At 41.6% G+C, this 17,157-nt stretch overlaps 2 protein-coding genes across 3 annotated transcripts; one reads left to right on the plus strand and one right to left on the minus strand.

Moving 5' to 3' along the window:
- Positions 1-1,190: 1,190 nt before the first annotated feature.
- LOC148801990 (uncharacterized) lies at positions 1,191-2,131 on the minus strand. Its single transcript, XM_088897806.1, has 2 exons — positions 1,672-2,131; positions 1,191-1,201 (listed from the first exon to the last, which is right to left on the minus strand). The coding sequence occupies exons 1-2, from the start codon at positions 2,129-2,131 to the stop codon at positions 1,191-1,193; spliced, it is 471 nt and encodes a 156-aa protein (XP_088753932.1).
- A 6,819-nt stretch (positions 2,132-8,950) lies between these two features.
- On the plus strand, positions 8,951-15,509 carry LOC104595213 (Regulator of Vps4 activity in the MVB pathway protein). Of its 2 annotated transcripts, XM_010255830.3 has the most exons (6): positions 8,951-9,204; positions 9,367-9,499; positions 11,763-11,866; positions 12,668-12,812; positions 12,900-13,055; positions 13,285-15,509. In XM_010255830.3, exons 1-6 carry the CDS (start codon positions 9,164-9,166, stop codon positions 15,271-15,273), a joined length of 2,568 nt encoding a protein of 855 aa, XP_010254132.1. In that variant the 5' UTR covers positions 8,951-9,163; the 3' UTR covers positions 15,274-15,509. The 2 variants fall into 2 exon arrangements, with proteins under 2 accessions (XP_010254132.1, XP_088755161.1); XM_088899035.1 differs by lacking the exon at positions 11,763-11,866 and having other exon boundaries at positions 8,955-9,204.
- Positions 15,510-17,157: the final 1,648 nt, after the last annotated feature.

Genomic DNA, 17,157 nt, shown 5'->3' on the forward strand with positions numbered 1-17,157 from the left:
TTCATTTTACTTTGGTAATGTATCTGACTTAGCTCGTTTTTATCGCAACTGCCATGGACGACATCCCTACCGATGAGCTCTTCGGGGGCATGAAGAAGGGGAAGAAAAAGAAGAGAGCCTCCAAAAAGGCTCGCGTCGATACTGAAGCAGCCACAACTGAGGTTGCCGTTCCTGAGCCCGTGAACCCACCAATTTCCGAGCAACCTCCCATAATCGATCTGGTCAAGGAGCACTCGGGCAAGGCCACCCCACCCCACATGCCCAAGGAGGCTACGTCTTCAGAGCCCGTCCCAGCAACCGCCACTTCTTCGGCCAGTGACGCTCCAGTTTGGAGCATTTTGACTCCGAAGTTTGGCCTTCTCAAGAACAAGGATGCGGTGTTCACTGAGGAGATCGCTCGTTGGGCCGACTTGCTAGTTGCTCAACTCGGGGCCCGAGCGGCCACACACTGAATGGTGGTACGTTCTTGAACTTGTCTTTCAAATTGTCTTGTACTTAGATTTTTTGGCAGGTGAACTCCTCCAACAAAATGAATCAACTGAAGAACGATGCACGAGCTAAGAAGGAGCTACTAACTCTGTTGATGTCAAAGAAGAAGGAGCTCGAAGAGCATGAAACGGCATTGAAGAGGGAGGTCGAGAACCTCAAGGCCCACGTAAAGGAACGAACTGAACTACTGCTTCAGGCGATAGAGGAGGCCAAGGTTAAGGCAGTTGAGGAGTACAAGTCCTTAGTGGAGTTTCGAAAAAGGCTGGTCGAGGCAAGGACAAGGGGTTACCGCAATGGGTTCAAACTCAGCAGGTGGTTGACCCGGCGTGAATTTCCCCACCTCGACCTTAGCGCCATAACCACGTCGAAGATCACCAAGGAGATGGCCATCGAAGTTGCCAAAGATCTGAACTCCGAACCAGAGAGATGACGACCTGCTTGATGACGAGGAAGAGGAGACTGGTGCTGGCGAGGACCATATGGAGACAGATCCTCCTGCCGAAGTCTCCAATAAGGATGAAGGGCCCCGAAAAGATTGAAGCCTCTTTTCTTGGACCCCCCCTCCTTTTGTAATGCTCAATGTTCCGAGCCTTCGAGCTCGGTCAATTGTAATCTTTCTCTTTCTCTTTGTACTTGAAGTTTTTTATCAATGAAATACAAGTGTTTTGCAATGTTTATGTGCAAACTTTTCTAAGTGTAGATTACTCCCGATCTAACAAACAAAACCAAATAAGAGTGAACTTTTTTCTATGTATAGATTACTCCCGAGCTGGCAAGCTCGACACTAGTGGGAATAATCTAATAACCATTGTATGCCAGGGCGAACAGGCACTCTAGGGTACATACCTGACTTGTCTGTGCCTGGGTCACTTTGCTTTGCCCTTGCCAAAGCGACTGGGTTTTAAGCTGCCTGTGCCGAACAGGCGACTAGGACTTTTATCATACTGAGGTCTGTTATCAGCTCGGCACCATAGCCCTTAGGCTTCCAGGAGTGACTTATGGTCCTCTCTCCAGCTCGTCGTTTATTTGACCAGTTTGGTGATTTCATGAGTGGCTTATACTTGGAGTTGTGGATTCATACATAGTATCTTCTTAAGTTGTCGATGTTCCATGCTCGAGGTACTATCTTCCCTTCCAAAGTCTCAAGCTCATACGTACCTTCCCAGTTCAGTCCGAGCTTACCCGTACTGGGCTTAGGTACCATAACTTTTCGTAGGACTAGATTGCCAACACGAAACTGCCGCTTCTTGACCCAGGCGTTATAGTACCGAGATAGTTTCTGCTGGTATGCCACAGTCCTGATGTAGGCCAGGTCTTGTACCTCTTCTACAAGGTCCAGGTTGGTATGAAACTTGTCATTATTTGTTTCCTCATCATAAGCCTCAAGTCGCAACATGAGCACTTCGATTTCTGTCAGGATCACCGCTTTTGTACCATATGTGAGGTTAAAGGGGGTCTCACCGGTCACTGTCTTGATGGTAGTCCGGTAGGCCCAAAGAACACTGGGTAGCTTGTCCACCCACAAACCTTTAGCACGTGCAAGACGAGCTTTCAGCCCGCGAAGGATGGCTCTGTTCATTACTTTGGCTTGCCCATTTTCTTGTGGATGTGTTACCGATGTGAAGTTCTGCTGAATCCCCATCTCAGCGCATCAATTTTGGAATTTAATATCTTCAAATTACTTCCCGTTATCCGAAATCAAGATTTTGGGGAGTCCGAAATGACATACAATGTTTTTCCAAAAGAAATTTTGCACGTTCCGAGCTGTAATGCTTACTAGTGGTTCGGCTTCCACCTACTTCGTGAATTAGTCTATCGCCACAACTAAGAACTTCATCTGTCTGGTTGCCGGCGGAAATGGATCGAGGATGTCGATTCCCCACTATGCGAAGGGCCACAGGCTAGTAAGATACTGTAAGTTGGTAGCAGGTTGATGAAGGATGTTGGCCTGCCTCTGACATCTGTCGCATTTCTTGACGAGTTCGAGTGTGTCTGCTTTCATTGTGGGCCAATAGTAGCCCTGCCTTAATGCCTTTTGGGCAAGGGCCCTACCCCCCAGGTGTCCTCTGCATAGACCTTCATGGATATCACGAAGTACAAGCTCAACTTTTGTGGGTCGCAGGCAACGTAGGTAGGGGAGCGTGAATGATCTCCTATACAGTCATCCGTCTATGAGGATGTACTTGGCCGATTGTCGTTCTACCCTCCGAGCTGCATTGCGTTCTGTAGGTAAGGTTCCATGGAGCAAATAATCAACGAGCGGGTTAATCCAAGTCAGTTCCACTTGCAACACAGGAGCGACCTCTTCTGCCCCCTGAAAATGCTGAGCTGAGGTAGGTTCTCTATGTACACAGTCCGCATAGTGTTGTCACTCGTACTTGCTATTCGTGATAGAGTGTTGGCCTCGACATTCTTGGACCTCGGGATTTGTCTGATAAAGCAAGAATGGAAGCTCGGCAGGATCTCTCTGACTCTGGTTAAGTAGGCTGCCATGGTCGAGTCACGAGCTTCGTAGTCGCCATTGACTTGGTTAACTACCAGTTGAGGGTCACTACAGACGATGAGGTGCTTCGTTTCCATCTCCTTTGCTAAGTTGAGCCCAGCAATTAGCGCCTCATACTCTGCCTCAAATCTGAACCAGAGAGCATACTCTAGCTTCACCTCGCTCGGGCCGTACAATATCAGTCCCACTCCGCTTCCTCGCTGGTTAGACGAGCCATCGACATGGAAGATCCAGGGCTCCTCGTCCCAGGTCGGTACTGCTACGACCAGACCAGTGCCGCACTGGTTGATGCCTCTGACGTGCGAGCGGGCTCAGTCAGTTCAGGGGTCGGTGCGCTGAATGTGCATTCTTCTATGAAGTCTGCCAAGACTTGGGCTCTGATCGTAGGTCGTGGCTCGAACCAGAGGTCGTATTCACTGAGATCGATGGACCACTTTGTCAACCTCCTAGACACCTCGGGTTTAAGTAGGATGTACCTCAGAGGTCTATCCATAAGGACAACAATGGTATGGGCTTGGAAGTAGGGTGTAATTTTCGAGCTGCTACCACTAGCGTGTACGCCAACTTCTCGATGTCAGGGTATCTGATTTTTGCGTCCTATAGTACCTTACATAGTAGACGGGCCATTGAAACCGGTCTACCTTCCTAATTAGTACCGAATTGACTACCTCATCACTTGCAAAGAGGTACAGCTTCAAAACATCACCTTCCATTTGAAAGCCTCATTCTTTTTAATGGCTTTAAAGAAAGGAAGGCATCGACCTGCAGATTTGGAAATGAAACGGCTTAGGGTTGTTACCCGGCCAGTCAACCTCTAGACTTCTTTTATTTTTCAAGGTGGACTCATGTCCATAATTGCCTTTATCTTTTTTGGATTGGTTTTGATACCACACCGGTTGACATTGTAGCCTAAAAATTTTCCCAAAGTGACTCCGAAGACACACTTATTCGGATTTAATTTCATATTATATTTTCTTAAAATTTGGAAAATAACGTCTAAATCATTAATTAAAGATTCAGAGGACTTTGTCTTTACAACCATGCCGTCAACATAATACTCCACTTTATTGCCAATTAAAGGCTCAAAAATTTTATTTACAAGTCGTTGGAAGGTTGCTCCAGCGTTTTTAAAACCAAAGGGCATAACTTTATAGCAGTATAGCCCTAGTTCAGTTACAAAGGCAGTTTTGTCTTGGTCAGTCGTGTCCATCCTAATCTGATTATAGCCGGAGTAGGCATCCATGAAACTCAGCAACTCGTGCCTTGAGGTCGCATCTACCAGGCGGTCAACTTTGGATAGGGGGAAGCAATCCTTTGGGCAGGCTCTATTCAGGTCGGTGTAGTCGACGCACATGCGCCACTTGCCATTGGCTTTCTTCATGAGCATCGGGTTTGCGACCCAGCTCGGGTAATGGACCTCCCTGATGAAGTCTGCAGCGAGGAGCTTCCCGCCTCCTCATCGACTTCCCTCCACCGTTCCGGGGTGAGGTTGCATTTTCTTTGTCGGACTGGCCTAACTAAAGGGTATACATTCAGTTTGTGAGTTATGACACTAGGGTCAATTCCGAGCATTTCTGCCGCAGACCAGCAAAAACGTCTAAATTGTTAAGTACAAAAGTTAATAGTTGATTTTGAAGCAGTTCTCTTACGAGTGCTCCGATCTGGAGAGTCTTGGTGGGTTCGGTTTCGGACACTGGTATGTGGACCGTCTCTTCCATCGGGGCAGCTCGCTCCTCGTTGTAGTCTGCCAGTTATTCCAGTTCGACATCCTCTGCTATCTTTACTTTTCTTTTGAGAGTAGCCACATAACACTTCCAAGACTCGAGCTGGTCGCCTTGTACAACTCCCACTCAACAATCCGTTGGGAACTTCATTGCGAGGTAGTAGGTCGACACTACTACGCGTAAAACATGCATAATAGGCCGACCTACGATTGCGTTGTACGAGGATGGGGTGGTGACCACCAGGAATGTGTGCTCAAACCAGACAATATTTGGTCACGTGCCCGCCTCCACCAGTACTGTGATACGACCTATAAGCCTAACTTCTTCTCCATTGAACCCTACTAGTGGGGCGTCTACCGGCTTTAGGTCTCTGTATTGTAATTGTAGCTTGTCAAAGGTTTCATTGAAGAGGATATCTGCCGAACTACTTGAGTTCACAAATATTCGCCTTATTTCAAAGTCATTGATGACCATCTTCACAACCAGGGCATCGTCATGAGGATACTGGATCCTGCGGGCGTCATCCTTGGTAAAGTAGATCGGTTCTTCAATCCAAGGTCGTTTGGGTGGGTTCTCTACTTCATGCTTTAGCTCTCGAAATGATGTTCTCCCAGCCGCCACTGTGCACCCCGCTACAATAGATCCCCCTGTGATTATATTAATCACTCCGCGGATTGGTCTCTCTTCTGGTAGCGGGCAAGGTGGTTGTTCGTTTTGTCTGCTACTCTTTGGGGCGTCTTTTTTCTATTCTCCTTGTCGGTTCCCCTGTTCCTTTTCTTCGTGTAGAATGTACTTTTTCAAGTATCCACGACGGATCAACTCTTCAATTTCGTCATGGAGGTTTCTACAGTTTTCTATACTGTGACCGTAGTCCCGATGAAAGTGACAATAGATGTTCGAGTTCCTAGTCGTTGGGTCTCCACAAAGTCTAGGTGGCCATCTGACAATAGGGGAATCCTTTATTGCCATTAGGATCTCTCCTCACTTCGTGTTCAAAGGGGTGTAGTTCATCATCTCCACTAGAGGGGTCCTGGAACGCCGACCCGACCTGTAACTTCGCGAGGGGGATTTGCTTCTCGAGCTCAAGGATTTGCTTCTTCGCTTGGGGGACTTACTTTTCTTTCTTTTCTTGTTGCTCGTCCCCTCTTCCTCCCTCTTCCATTTTTTCCTAGTTGGTTGTCAGTTTTCTGGTTTATTTCCTCTTCAGTGCTGATAAACTGGAGGAACTCGGTGATATTTTTTTGGTTTGTTGGCTACAACATGCCACTTGAACTCTTTATAGGTAATGCCTTTGCGTGCTGTGGTGAGACATACTGTTGGGTCAAGGTTCGGTATTCGTAGGCATGTCTCGTTAAAGCATTTGAAATAGCTGCGAATTGACTCTCCCTCCCTCTACACCACGTTCAGAAGGCTCTCCCGTGACTTTGGGCACTTCTTACTAGTAATGAATTGGGCCGTGAACATGTCTGTGAACTGCGCCCAACTTCCGATGGAACCCCGCACCAGGTTTCTGTACTAGGTTTGAGCTACTCCTTTGAACGTGGTGGAGAAAGCCACGCACATACAAGCCTCATCGGCCCCGACAAGGTGCATTTGGAACTGGAACGTGTCCACATGATCATTGGAATCATAGGACCTATCGTACTTGTCTAGTGGAGGGACCTTGAAATCTTTCAGCATGGGGGCTGCTAGGAGCTCGAGTGTCAAGGGAGAAGGCCGCCTCAAAAGAGCAAGCGTTGTTCCTGTGGCCACCGAGCTCACTTCCTCTCTTTCTCGACCTTGGTCAGTTGGATGGTTGGGCTTTGTTGCTGGATCATTTCTTGCTGATGAACGGCAAGTCTTGCGACGTCGCCACTGCTGGTTCTTCGATGGAGCGACATTTGTACTACTAGCCTCTGTGTTGTTAGGCACTTCGATCTTACTTCGAATAGTAGGGCGAGCTAGTTCGAAGATTCTTCTCGCCGCCTCCTCTTCGTCATGTGTTCGATGCTGGATGCTGTGAGGAACCGAGGGGTCTCTCCTAGAGCCTTCTGTCCTAGAGCCTGCACCTCGGACCTCGGATCATTGCTCCACATGGGAAATTTGCCAACTGCGCCTCTTGGGCTGGCTTGGTTCGGGTCTATTCCTTGGGCTTTCTCTTCGAGAGGCAGGGGGTACGTTGGTCGCCTACAACACCCCGGGGTGGAGTACGTCCCAAATGGGGGCAGTACTTGCGAAGTTCTCTCCCTACGAGGCGGGGACTAGTGCTGGTTGTTCGCCGGCTAGTTTGGTTGTAGTGGTGGGAATTGATGATAAAAGTAATATTGCTAGAACTGATGAATCTGTTGCATCTGAATCTGCATCGTTCGGACACTCTAGACAAGGTCGTTGAACTGGGAGTGTCCAATCCCAAGGGGAATCACGGAAGGCTCCGAGAATGTGGTGCTCACCTGGGGGAGGGGGACACTCACCTATTGGGTAGCGTGGGGTGCAAATAGTGATGAGACTCTAGATATGGTCAGAGGAATGGTGAACTGGCCAATTGTCACCGAGGGTCCTTAGGGAGAGACTATCTGCTGCTCTTGCCCCCCTGTGATGTTCATGTTACCCTTACCGTTGTGGCTGGAAGATGCCATTGTGGTTGAGACTGAGTTTGAAACTGTAAAGAGATTGGGATGACCTTTCAATCGTTTTCTACAGACGGTGCCAATTGATGGTGCGCAATCTGGAAGCTCCTAGCTAGAGGATGATATGGACCTTAGTCGTGTAGCGAGCTGGACCAAGCTGCAAGACAGAGGATTAAAGCACCTGGGGCGGTTAACCCGGTGAGGTCGTTCCGATGCTTAAGTCAGTTCTATGTTGTGATTGCAAGCTAGAATCTAAGTGCTAAAGAGCTTGGATGCAAGTAATCGCGCGTACCTGGACCATGGAGGGGTTGACGCCTTTATATAGTCGAGTTATTGTGGGTTTCCCGGAACATTTCTGAGATCTGCGACCTAAATGGGTGAGATCTGTTCCCGCTTTAGTCAGGGAATAATGTATCAGTCAATGAATTTCATTATCGTCGCCCGATTCAGACGGGGAGAAGATAAGGCTTGCCGTTATGTGGTATGATCCCGTAATATCCGAAGTCTGTTGGGAAGATACTGGGATTTATTACGTGACACTTCGATTCCTGGGCCCCGAACTCGATCAGCAACCGAGGTGTCATTACGCTGAGGTGAACTATTGCTGAAGTGACTTTACGTCGAGTTCCGCATAGCACTGATTAGGCTCCCTTTACTGAGTTGTCATCCTAAGTGCAGATCGCGTCCACGTAACTTTTATTTATCAGGTCGTGCCAAATTATTCCTCGTCAGTTCTCACTAATTATATTATATAAATAATATATATATATATTTATTGATTATATAATAGCATCAAATTTTTTTTAATTACAATCCAAATGGAATGAGATTCGAACCAAATATCCTGTAAGATATTTGAATTCAAATTCAATCATAACCTAATTGATTCTTATCAAATGCGGTTCGATCGAATTTATTATGGAATCGGATTGGATAATACCTTTTGCCAAGTCCGATCGGATCCGTTTGCACTTTGCAGCGCTATTCGTGCGTGATCACTTTACTTTCCATTCAAGAGTGGGTGAACTGAACCACCTGACCGTCAATGGTCAATAGACAAAAGGAATATTTCAAGTTAATCGTGAACGGGGGTAATTTGGAAAAGCCGTCAAGCAGACTGCTGAGTTCACATCTCCGCCCCACAAGGGGCCGCTACGCTAGTCTGGCTATGAAGGAAGAGGCGAAGAGCCAACCCAGCAATTTGAAATCCGGACTTCCAGAGCGAGAGACAACTGTAATCAACAACCGTAGTCCAGCTAATGGGTCGAAATCGAACCGTCGAACAAGTAACAGCTAACAAAACTAAAGAATCGTCAAACCGTCAACCTGAACCTGAAGTCACATACGGAACGGCTCGATCACGATCACAACACAAACTGGTCGCCGGGGCTCAAGGGATAAAACCTCCCGAGATTTGAGTTCAACAGTCAATTATTAAGGGTATTATCGTAATAGCACCTCCTATTACAGTTGTTCTATAGAAGTTCGCCGTTTGAAAGTTGTCTGACGTTGACGAGAGGCGGAAGTGAGTAGTGAGAGTGGAGGAGATAGGAAGTCCAGCGTGGCAAACGGAACCTTGTGCTTGCGTAGTGCTTTCCCTTTTATTTATACACTCTCCAATGTTTATTGATTCCCCCCTCTCTCTCTCTCTCTCTCTCTCTCTCTCTAGCCTATATTTCTCTGCTTTTGAGTTCTGGAGATTCTTTCTTTAATGGTGAACATGGACTCTGGAGATTACTTGATTTGCGTTTAAGTTTGCATCTCAGCTCTTAAATCGACTGGTGATTGAACATTTATTCAGCCTGGTGCACCTGCGTCGGAAATAGAAGGTCGGAGCAAAGATGTTGGACGGATTTCTGGGACGAGGGTTTTCAGGGAAATGGTTAGTCAGAACTCAGAACATCGACTCTGATCGTCGCTTTTAGATCTTCTTCTCATTTTTCTCATCCGTTGGACCGGAGGAACTGGGGAAAGGAAGGATCTTTCTTGTGTGTTTTGTTTTTACTAATTTTTTTTTTTTGGATTTTTGTGTTTCTTGTTGTAGTAAATCGTCAATCAAGGATATCAAAGCTCGAATCGATGTGATACGGAGGAAGAGGAACGCAATGCTGAAGTATCTGAAGAAGGATATGGCTGATCTACTTTCCAGTGGTCTCGATATCAATGCGTACGGCCGGGTAACGTTCATTTTATATCGCTTCCTCTTCACTGTTTTTCGTTGTTTCTTGCATTTTTTTGGACTGCATGATATAAATGCAAATTAAACAAGGATCAAGGTAGAGGAAGAAGAGAATATGGAATCGTGAAATTTCATGGAAAAAGGAAGAAACTAATCATCTGAATTTGTGATGGTTTTGTGCCTCAAACTTTTTTTTTTTTTCAAATTATTAGCTCTTCTGCTTTTTCATTTTTTTTTCTCTGCGAATCTGGAGTATATGGATTGAATTGGCCAAGTAAAGGGATTACGATTCTTTTCTTTTCTATTTTCCGTTCCATTTTTTCCTTGATCTTCATGAGCGATTTTAAGTTGCTTATCCTTGTTATCAAAGCAAATTTAAATTTCGTCTAGCTTTTTCTGAAGTTTCTTATGAGGTGAACGACATAAACTTTATGAGTCCACAATTTGGAGCCTAGAGTTTTTTAAAGATAGGGTGGGTGGCTTGTGTTTCCATTCAGCCACGCATACGGATTCATGTATCGCAGACCTGTTCAAGTGTGCCTTTGTTGTTTTTTCCCATCTATTTCTATTGATTTTTTACATATTTTCTGCTGATTAAAAAAGCTATAGACTTTCTTGAGTTCTACAGGCTTTTCATGTCTAATATATGTTCTTTGAGTCTCTTTTCATTTTCTCTGCTGCTCCAACGATCCTTTTATGCCTGTGCTCTGTATGCACCATGGTCTTATATTAGCAGCTGTAAGGTAAATTTTGTGCTTGTCCCGGAAAATCAATGCAACGTTAGATCTTGATTTCTTAAACATGCATTTCTATGTACTGGATACATGTATTTGGGTAGCAAAAACCTTTTTTCATGCGTTACATGCACATTAGGGAAGGTTGCATGAGGAGCTGATACAGTAACTTGGTGAAAGTTCATTAATTTTTTTTTTCCTATGGTCAATTTGCATGGGTGGATACTGTAACTTAGAGGAGTTTAGGGAGATTTCATACCTAATAAGCCCGACCCAGGCTTTCTCAAATATCCGGTCATTTTCCTATGGTCAATTTCATACCCAATCATTTTTCGGGCCAGGATCGGGCTTTCTCAAATAAGCCCGGCCGGATACTATTACATATAATAAAAAAGCATTTATCTTATATATAATAAATATTTGTTTCTTAAATTATTAATAAATATTAATTTACTGTTAGGAAATACAAATTGGTTTATTAATTTATTAAATTATTACTAAATTAATATAATATTAGTTTATAAAAGTACACTAAAAATAAGACATTTTGTCATTTTGTGTACAAGTCGGGCTTCAGGCTTTATATAAGGGCTAGGCTCGGGCTCAAGGTCTAGGCCCGATGGTCGGGCCGGGCTCGGGCCTGCACATTTTCTGTTGATAAAGAGGCAAAGACCGTCCCGGCCCAGCCCATGAACAGTTCTAATGACTGTAAACCTATATGACTAATACTTCTCTAGAGAAACCTCATGCAACCTTTTGAGGAATGTTAGAGAAGAAAGATAATCCAAAATGCCAAAGAGCTCAAACAGTATATGCTTCACTTGAGTGTGGGTTGTACAAAATAGTTTTCAAGGCTCCAAGGCAATGCTAGGCGATAGGGGGGCGCCTTGTCGCCTAGTTGCCTAGGTGATGGATTTTTTTTCTTTTGTAAGTAAAAAACATATATCCTAAGGTAGTTCCCTAGGTTCCATAACCATTTTTCCTTATTAATTATCCATAGTTTTCATAAGAAAAGCAAACTTCATGTTAAAGTATAGAAAATCAATATATTCCAATTTCCAACATATTCATGAGAAGAAAAAAAAAGAAAGAAAAGAAAATTCAAAAAATATAGGGGCTGAAACCCTATTTTTGTTATAGGAAAATAATGATTGGTTTAGGTTTTGAAGTCTTTGAGGGTTCAATACAACATTTAGCAATGCTTGTGTTGATTAAACCCTAACAAACAAGAAAATAATTAAAAGAAATTAGTATATAATCACACGATGAATATTTTAGTTTAATAATTTCTATTTTATAATTATAACCTCAAAAAATTAAGAATATAAAAGTATTTTATAACACACTGTACAAAACTGCTTGGCGATTAAAAAAATAATAATTTCCATTACTAATGAAATTCCTAATGCAATTAAAAAAATAATGCATTTTCATCTTTATTCACCAAGGTTCTCCAACCTAGTTTCTCTTCCACAAATATCTTGATACATTCCTGAAAGGCTTGTTTTTTGGCTGGATGTGGAACAGGCGGAAGGGCTCCTAGTTGAGCTATACCTCTCTTCCTGTTATGATTTTGTAGAGCAATTTTGCGAGTGTATCTTGAAACAGCTTTCAGTCATGCAGAAACAGAGGTATGCTTGGGTTACCATTCTATCATTAACTGACGTGTCTTATTTTCATATGGCATGTTTTTTAATTTCCTACTTATTATGCCCATGCTTTCTTTTATGAAGGAACTATACCAATGCTTTTAAGCCTTAAGTTATTTACTTACCAAATACCCTTAGGTTGGTTAAAAGTCCTAAGCTCATTTCAATCTCCTTCATTTATGAATTTCTAATCTTGATAAACTTATATCAGGAGATGCAGTTATGAGTTTGTGGTTTGTAACTTTGTGTCCCAAAGGAAATTGATTGTGCAAAATGGTGGAAACACAGGGATGTCTTCTTTCATATGGATGTTGTCCTTTTCATCAACTTGTTGCTGACATTATTGTTCTTTCATCTAAGAGCCAATTAGAGTTGGTTTCAGGTTTCATAACTCCCGAATTATCACTGTCTTGTAGATACATTCAGTTGATATATCTATAACATGCTTGGAGAAGAATAGCTCAGGATTAAAAGATAGAACTCAGTTATAAAAAGTGAAATGAAGTACCTTTACAAAACTATGTAGTCACATAAAGTGTGGCAAGATGAACATGGTGTGGGCAGATGTAGCATATTTCTGTGTTGGGGCCTTAAAGGGATATTAATAACTGGTATTGAACTTCTCATATTTGTTTGTCTTGGTTTCCATGTACCTATTTTTCAAGGCCCTAACATTATGCAGGTTCCTCTTTTCCTTGTTAATTGTGTTTTAGTTTATTTTTGTTTTCAATTACACTATGAGGTATGGCATTGATATATGTTTCTATAAAATTTATTTTACAGTGCATGCCCTGAGGAATGCAGGGAAGCTGTACCATCTCTAATGTTTGCTGCTGCAAGGTTTGCTGATTTGCCAGAACTGCGTGACCTTAGGCAAATATTTACAGAGAAATATGGGAGTTCCTTAGAAGCTTTTGTGAATCAAGAGGTGATAATGCATACCTCTATCCTGAAAAGAACAATCTTTGTACCTTAAAGCTCTATCTAGAACTGATCTTTTAAGATGGTTTTGTAGTTTGTTGAGAAATTGGCACCAAAACCTCTCACAATGGATAAGAAGCTCCAGTTAATGCGGAAAATAGCACAAGAGTTCTCTATAAAGTGGGACTCCACAGCGTTTGAGCAGAATATGTCTAACCAGAAGATGCCTAATGCCCCTTCATCTGCACAGGCAAGCTTATCTGATTTTCTACCCCTTTTGCCTTTTGTCTCCTTTGCTTTTTTTTTTTTTTTTTTTTCGTGTGGTGGGCGGGGGGGGGGGTGTGAGGGACTGAATGCAAGTTTAAATAAAAGTAGTATTGGGACCTTCTGTGTACACTTACATGCAACTATATCTTTTTTCCATTTGACCTCTTGGTTTAGCTAAATATTTTGCAATATTTTTTATATTTATTTTGCAGGACCAACTGAAGAAACATAGATCTTTCAATGATGGCAATGATAATGGACACAATGTGCGTGATGGCAGAGAGGATACTGTCCCTAAAAGAGATAACCAGAATGTCTTCTCTAGAGGAAGGCAGGAAATCACTAAGGATGGGTACAAATCACACAATGATAGGGAAGACACTGTCCCAAAAAGAGATAACCCAGACCATCTGCTTCATGAAAGGAAGGAGCTTACTGGTGATGAGTACAAACTGCACAAGGGTAGGGGAGATGCTATCCAGAAAAAGGAAGACCGGGATCTTTCTTCCCATGGAAGACAGGAATCTAATATTAATGGATACAAATCATTCAATGGAAGAGAAGATAATATCCCCAAAAGAAACAATCAAGATGGTTTATCCCGTGGAAGGTGGGAAGTCATCAAGGATGCCTATGAGCCACGGAAAGGCATGGACCATACTGTTGCCGAAAGAGAAAAACAAGATCTTTTGTCTGATGGAAGGCGGGAATTTACTGATGATGGGTACAAACGGCACAACACCATAGGGGATACTGTTATGAAAAGAGATAAGCAAGAGCTTTTGTCTGATGGAAGACGGGAATTTACTGATGATGGTTACAAACGGTACAACGCCAGAGGGGATAGACAGGAATTTACTGATGATGGGTACAAACGACACAACACCAGAGGGGATAGACGGGAATTTACTGATAATGGTTACAAACGGCTCAACACCAGAGGGGATGGACAGGAATTTACTGATGATGGGTACAAACGACACAACACCAGAGGGGATATTGCTGATGATGGGTACAAACGGCACAACACCAGAGGGGATACTCTTATGAAAAGAGAACAGGACATTTTATCTTGTCCAAGGCAGGAACTTATTGATGATGAGTACAAGCACTACAATCACAGGGAGGTTCCTAGAAGACCAGAAGTGGCTCCCACCCACACAGCACGAGAGCAGGTGAAAGCAGTTGGTAAAGACAAACCCATTCCAGGTAGTAGCCACAACGATCTACAGAATCATTCAAACTCAATAGAAAATGTTCCCAAGGAAGAGGCAAAAAGTATGAAACCTTTTTCCAATAACATTGTTCCCCCTCCTTACATCAAACCAAAAGATGGTAAATACGGAACAAAGCCCGAGGCTCATCTTACAGGTTCAGACTTTGATGGATCATCTCTTGGTCCTGCATTCCATAATAGAGACTTTGGCAATAATCAAAGACCGCAAATGGCAAAAAACAAATCAGACCATGTTGACTATGAGCGACAAATGGCTGGACCTGAAAGGATGAATGGTCAAGGGGATGAAAAGAATCACTATCAACAGAGTGATTCAGCTGATGATGGAAAGCCAAAACCAAGGTCAGTCAGGAGGAGACACTTGAAACCTCCATCAGGTTGTGAAAATGATGGTAATTTTGAATTTGATGAAGGTGTCAAGAGAAGTTCAAGTGGCAGGAGAAGAGATCATGCAAGACGGAGACACCATGCTTTATTTGACGATGATCAAGATCAGAAGGATGAGGAGGAAAAGATGATGGATAGGCTGCTGATACACTACAGTAAGAAGCAACCAGCTTATGAACAGTGTGTACACAACAGACTAAGGAGGGAGTCGAAAGATCCTACTGCACATCAGGCTCGTGCTGATGTTAGTGAGAAACAACCACCTTGTGAACAGTACGTACAAGACAGACCAAGGAAGGAGTTTAAACCTCCTGCACATCAGGTCCATGCTGATGTTAGTGAACGCAGACGGCATAGAAACAGAGATGGGGACCACTTGAGCTCGGAGGCGAGACATCCTCTAGCTAGAACACTGTCACTCCCTTCAGAACCACAAACTCCAACTGAGGTGTCAAGGAGGCCTGTTCGTGCTGCTTCCTTTCAGCCTGATAGGGCGAGCTCAGCTGCCCATGTCCATCCTAAGCTTCCAGACTATGATGATTTAGCAGATCGAATAGCAGCCCTCAGAGGAAGGTGAAAGGTAATAGCAAGTAAAGCTTATCCGTATCTTCTTTAATCCTCTACACGATTTCTCCCACTGTATTCTTACCGCATATTGTTTCCCTCACTCTTACCTCTAATGTTTTCTGTAATTCATTCTATCTTAATGAAAAAATACTGGTTTTTCTCTTTTATTATTCCATTCGCTCTTCAGTAGATATAAATTGTAACGGATCCCACATTGTCAATAAATTGTAATTGAGATTGAGATCATCCGTTTGATTAATGAGGATTCTACTGATAAATACTTGATTCCGTTTTCAACCAAAGCGTTTTACTAAACTATTTCCAGAAGGGGAACACCCTTGTTTTAATGAGTCCTGATTACTGATTAGCTTAACTTGATGGCTGTTTTAGGGACTGTATAATCAAGGTAATGGGTCCATCATAGTAATGGTCATTTTGATTTGTACGTTATTTTTTTTTATAATTATTTTGATTTGTACGTTATTTGTAAAGCTTCTTTTGCTTTACGAGAGAATGTCTTCTATCATCCATTAGATGCCCTATGAAATCAGATCTATCTATACTATTTTAAAAAGTAGGAATGGCCTCAAAAATATTTTTGAAATCTTCCAAGGACAATTTTATCCCTCTATTGATAAAAAAAGGGCAAATAGGGTAATTGGTTTTTGATATTAAGGCTCAGTTTGGAAGGAGTAAAAATACAAATTTGTAGAGTGTAAAACCTTGTATTTTGTATATATTTGTACAGTACATATTTGTATTTACACTCCTAAATTGAGTCTAAATGAGTTGAAAAGAGGTAATTTAAAGATATCCAATACATTCATTTTTTTCTCATTAAATCCAACATTTAAAGTGATTAACTTGCATTCATGTTCATTGAATCATGTATTTAAGTCATTTTTGTTTCTTTTCATCATAAGTTCTATTAATTAAATCCATACTTAATAAATTAATAATTCCAATAACATAAAAGCTTATGCTTTTAAAATCTACCTAATAAAAATGATATTTTCATCTAGGTGGTGGTAAAAAATTAAATCATTTTGGGTCAAATGGGTTAATTCATGTTGCCACAATTAAATAATAAAATTAAAAAATAGATAAAATGAAAAAAAATAGAAATTAAAAAATTGGAAACATTTTTAACATACATATTACACAATAATAAGTATGATAAATAAGAAATGTTTTTATTAATGATGGAAATGGAATGTAAAATTTAAAACCAATTGAAAATAAAATATTTTCTTACTCTCTCTCATTAAATTCTATATTTAAGATATATTTTTTTCATCATTAAATTATTGTAATTAAATCTACAATATTAATTTTAATAGTATAAAAATAAATATTTCGCAAAGTAATATGAAAACAAAACCATTTTCTTCCCTCTCGGTGGTGGGCAAACAATTCGACCATTTGGGGTCAAATGGATTAATAAATAATGTCATAATTAAATAAGAAAAAAATTAAAATAAATAACTATGAAATGTAAGAAGTATTTTTATTAATGATGAAAATGGAATTCCAAATTCAAAATCTGCCTAGAAATGAAATGATGTCATAGTCAAATAATAAAATATTTAATAATAGAAAATACAAAGAATAAAAAAAAAAGATAGAGAAAATTTTGGGCACATATCCAATGTTATATATTTATAAAAAAAATATTATGTACATCTCTAATATTGTGTATTCATTATATTGAACAAAAAAAAGTTTTATACATAAGGAATAATTTTATCAGTGATGGAAATGTGATACAAAATTTAATGTCAACCTAAAAATCAAACAATCTTTATTTTTAGATGGTGGGTTAGTGGTTTGAGTCAAATGATACCATAGACAAACAAAAATTAATAAGTAAAAAATATTTTATATAATGTAAATG

The sequence above is a fragment of the Nelumbo nucifera genome, chromosome 2 (genome assembly GCF_055504915.1).
Source record: "Nelumbo nucifera cultivar China Antique chromosome 2, China Antique-T2T, whole genome shotgun sequence".
In the NCBI taxonomy this organism is placed as follows: Eukaryota; Viridiplantae; Streptophyta; class Magnoliopsida; order Proteales; family Nelumbonaceae; genus Nelumbo; species Nelumbo nucifera.

Bases quoted from the DNA above. Each gene is read 5' to 3' on its own strand.
- LOC148801990 (XM_088897806.1), bottom strand. From the start codon at position 2,131: ATGGGGATTCAGCAGAACTTCACATCGGTAACACATCCACAAGAAAAT.
- LOC104595213 (XM_010255830.3), top strand. From the start codon at position 9,164: ATGTTGGACGGATTTCTGGGACGAGGGTTTTCAGGGAAATG. The intron at 12,813-12,899 runs GTGATAATGCAT...ATGGTTTTGTAG, and splicing joins AAGCTTTTGTGAATCAAGAG to TTTGTTGAGAAATTGGCACC. The intron at 13,056-13,284 runs GCAAGCTTATCT...TTTATTTTGCAG, and splicing joins ATGCCCCTTCATCTGCACAG to GACCAACTGAAGAAACATAG.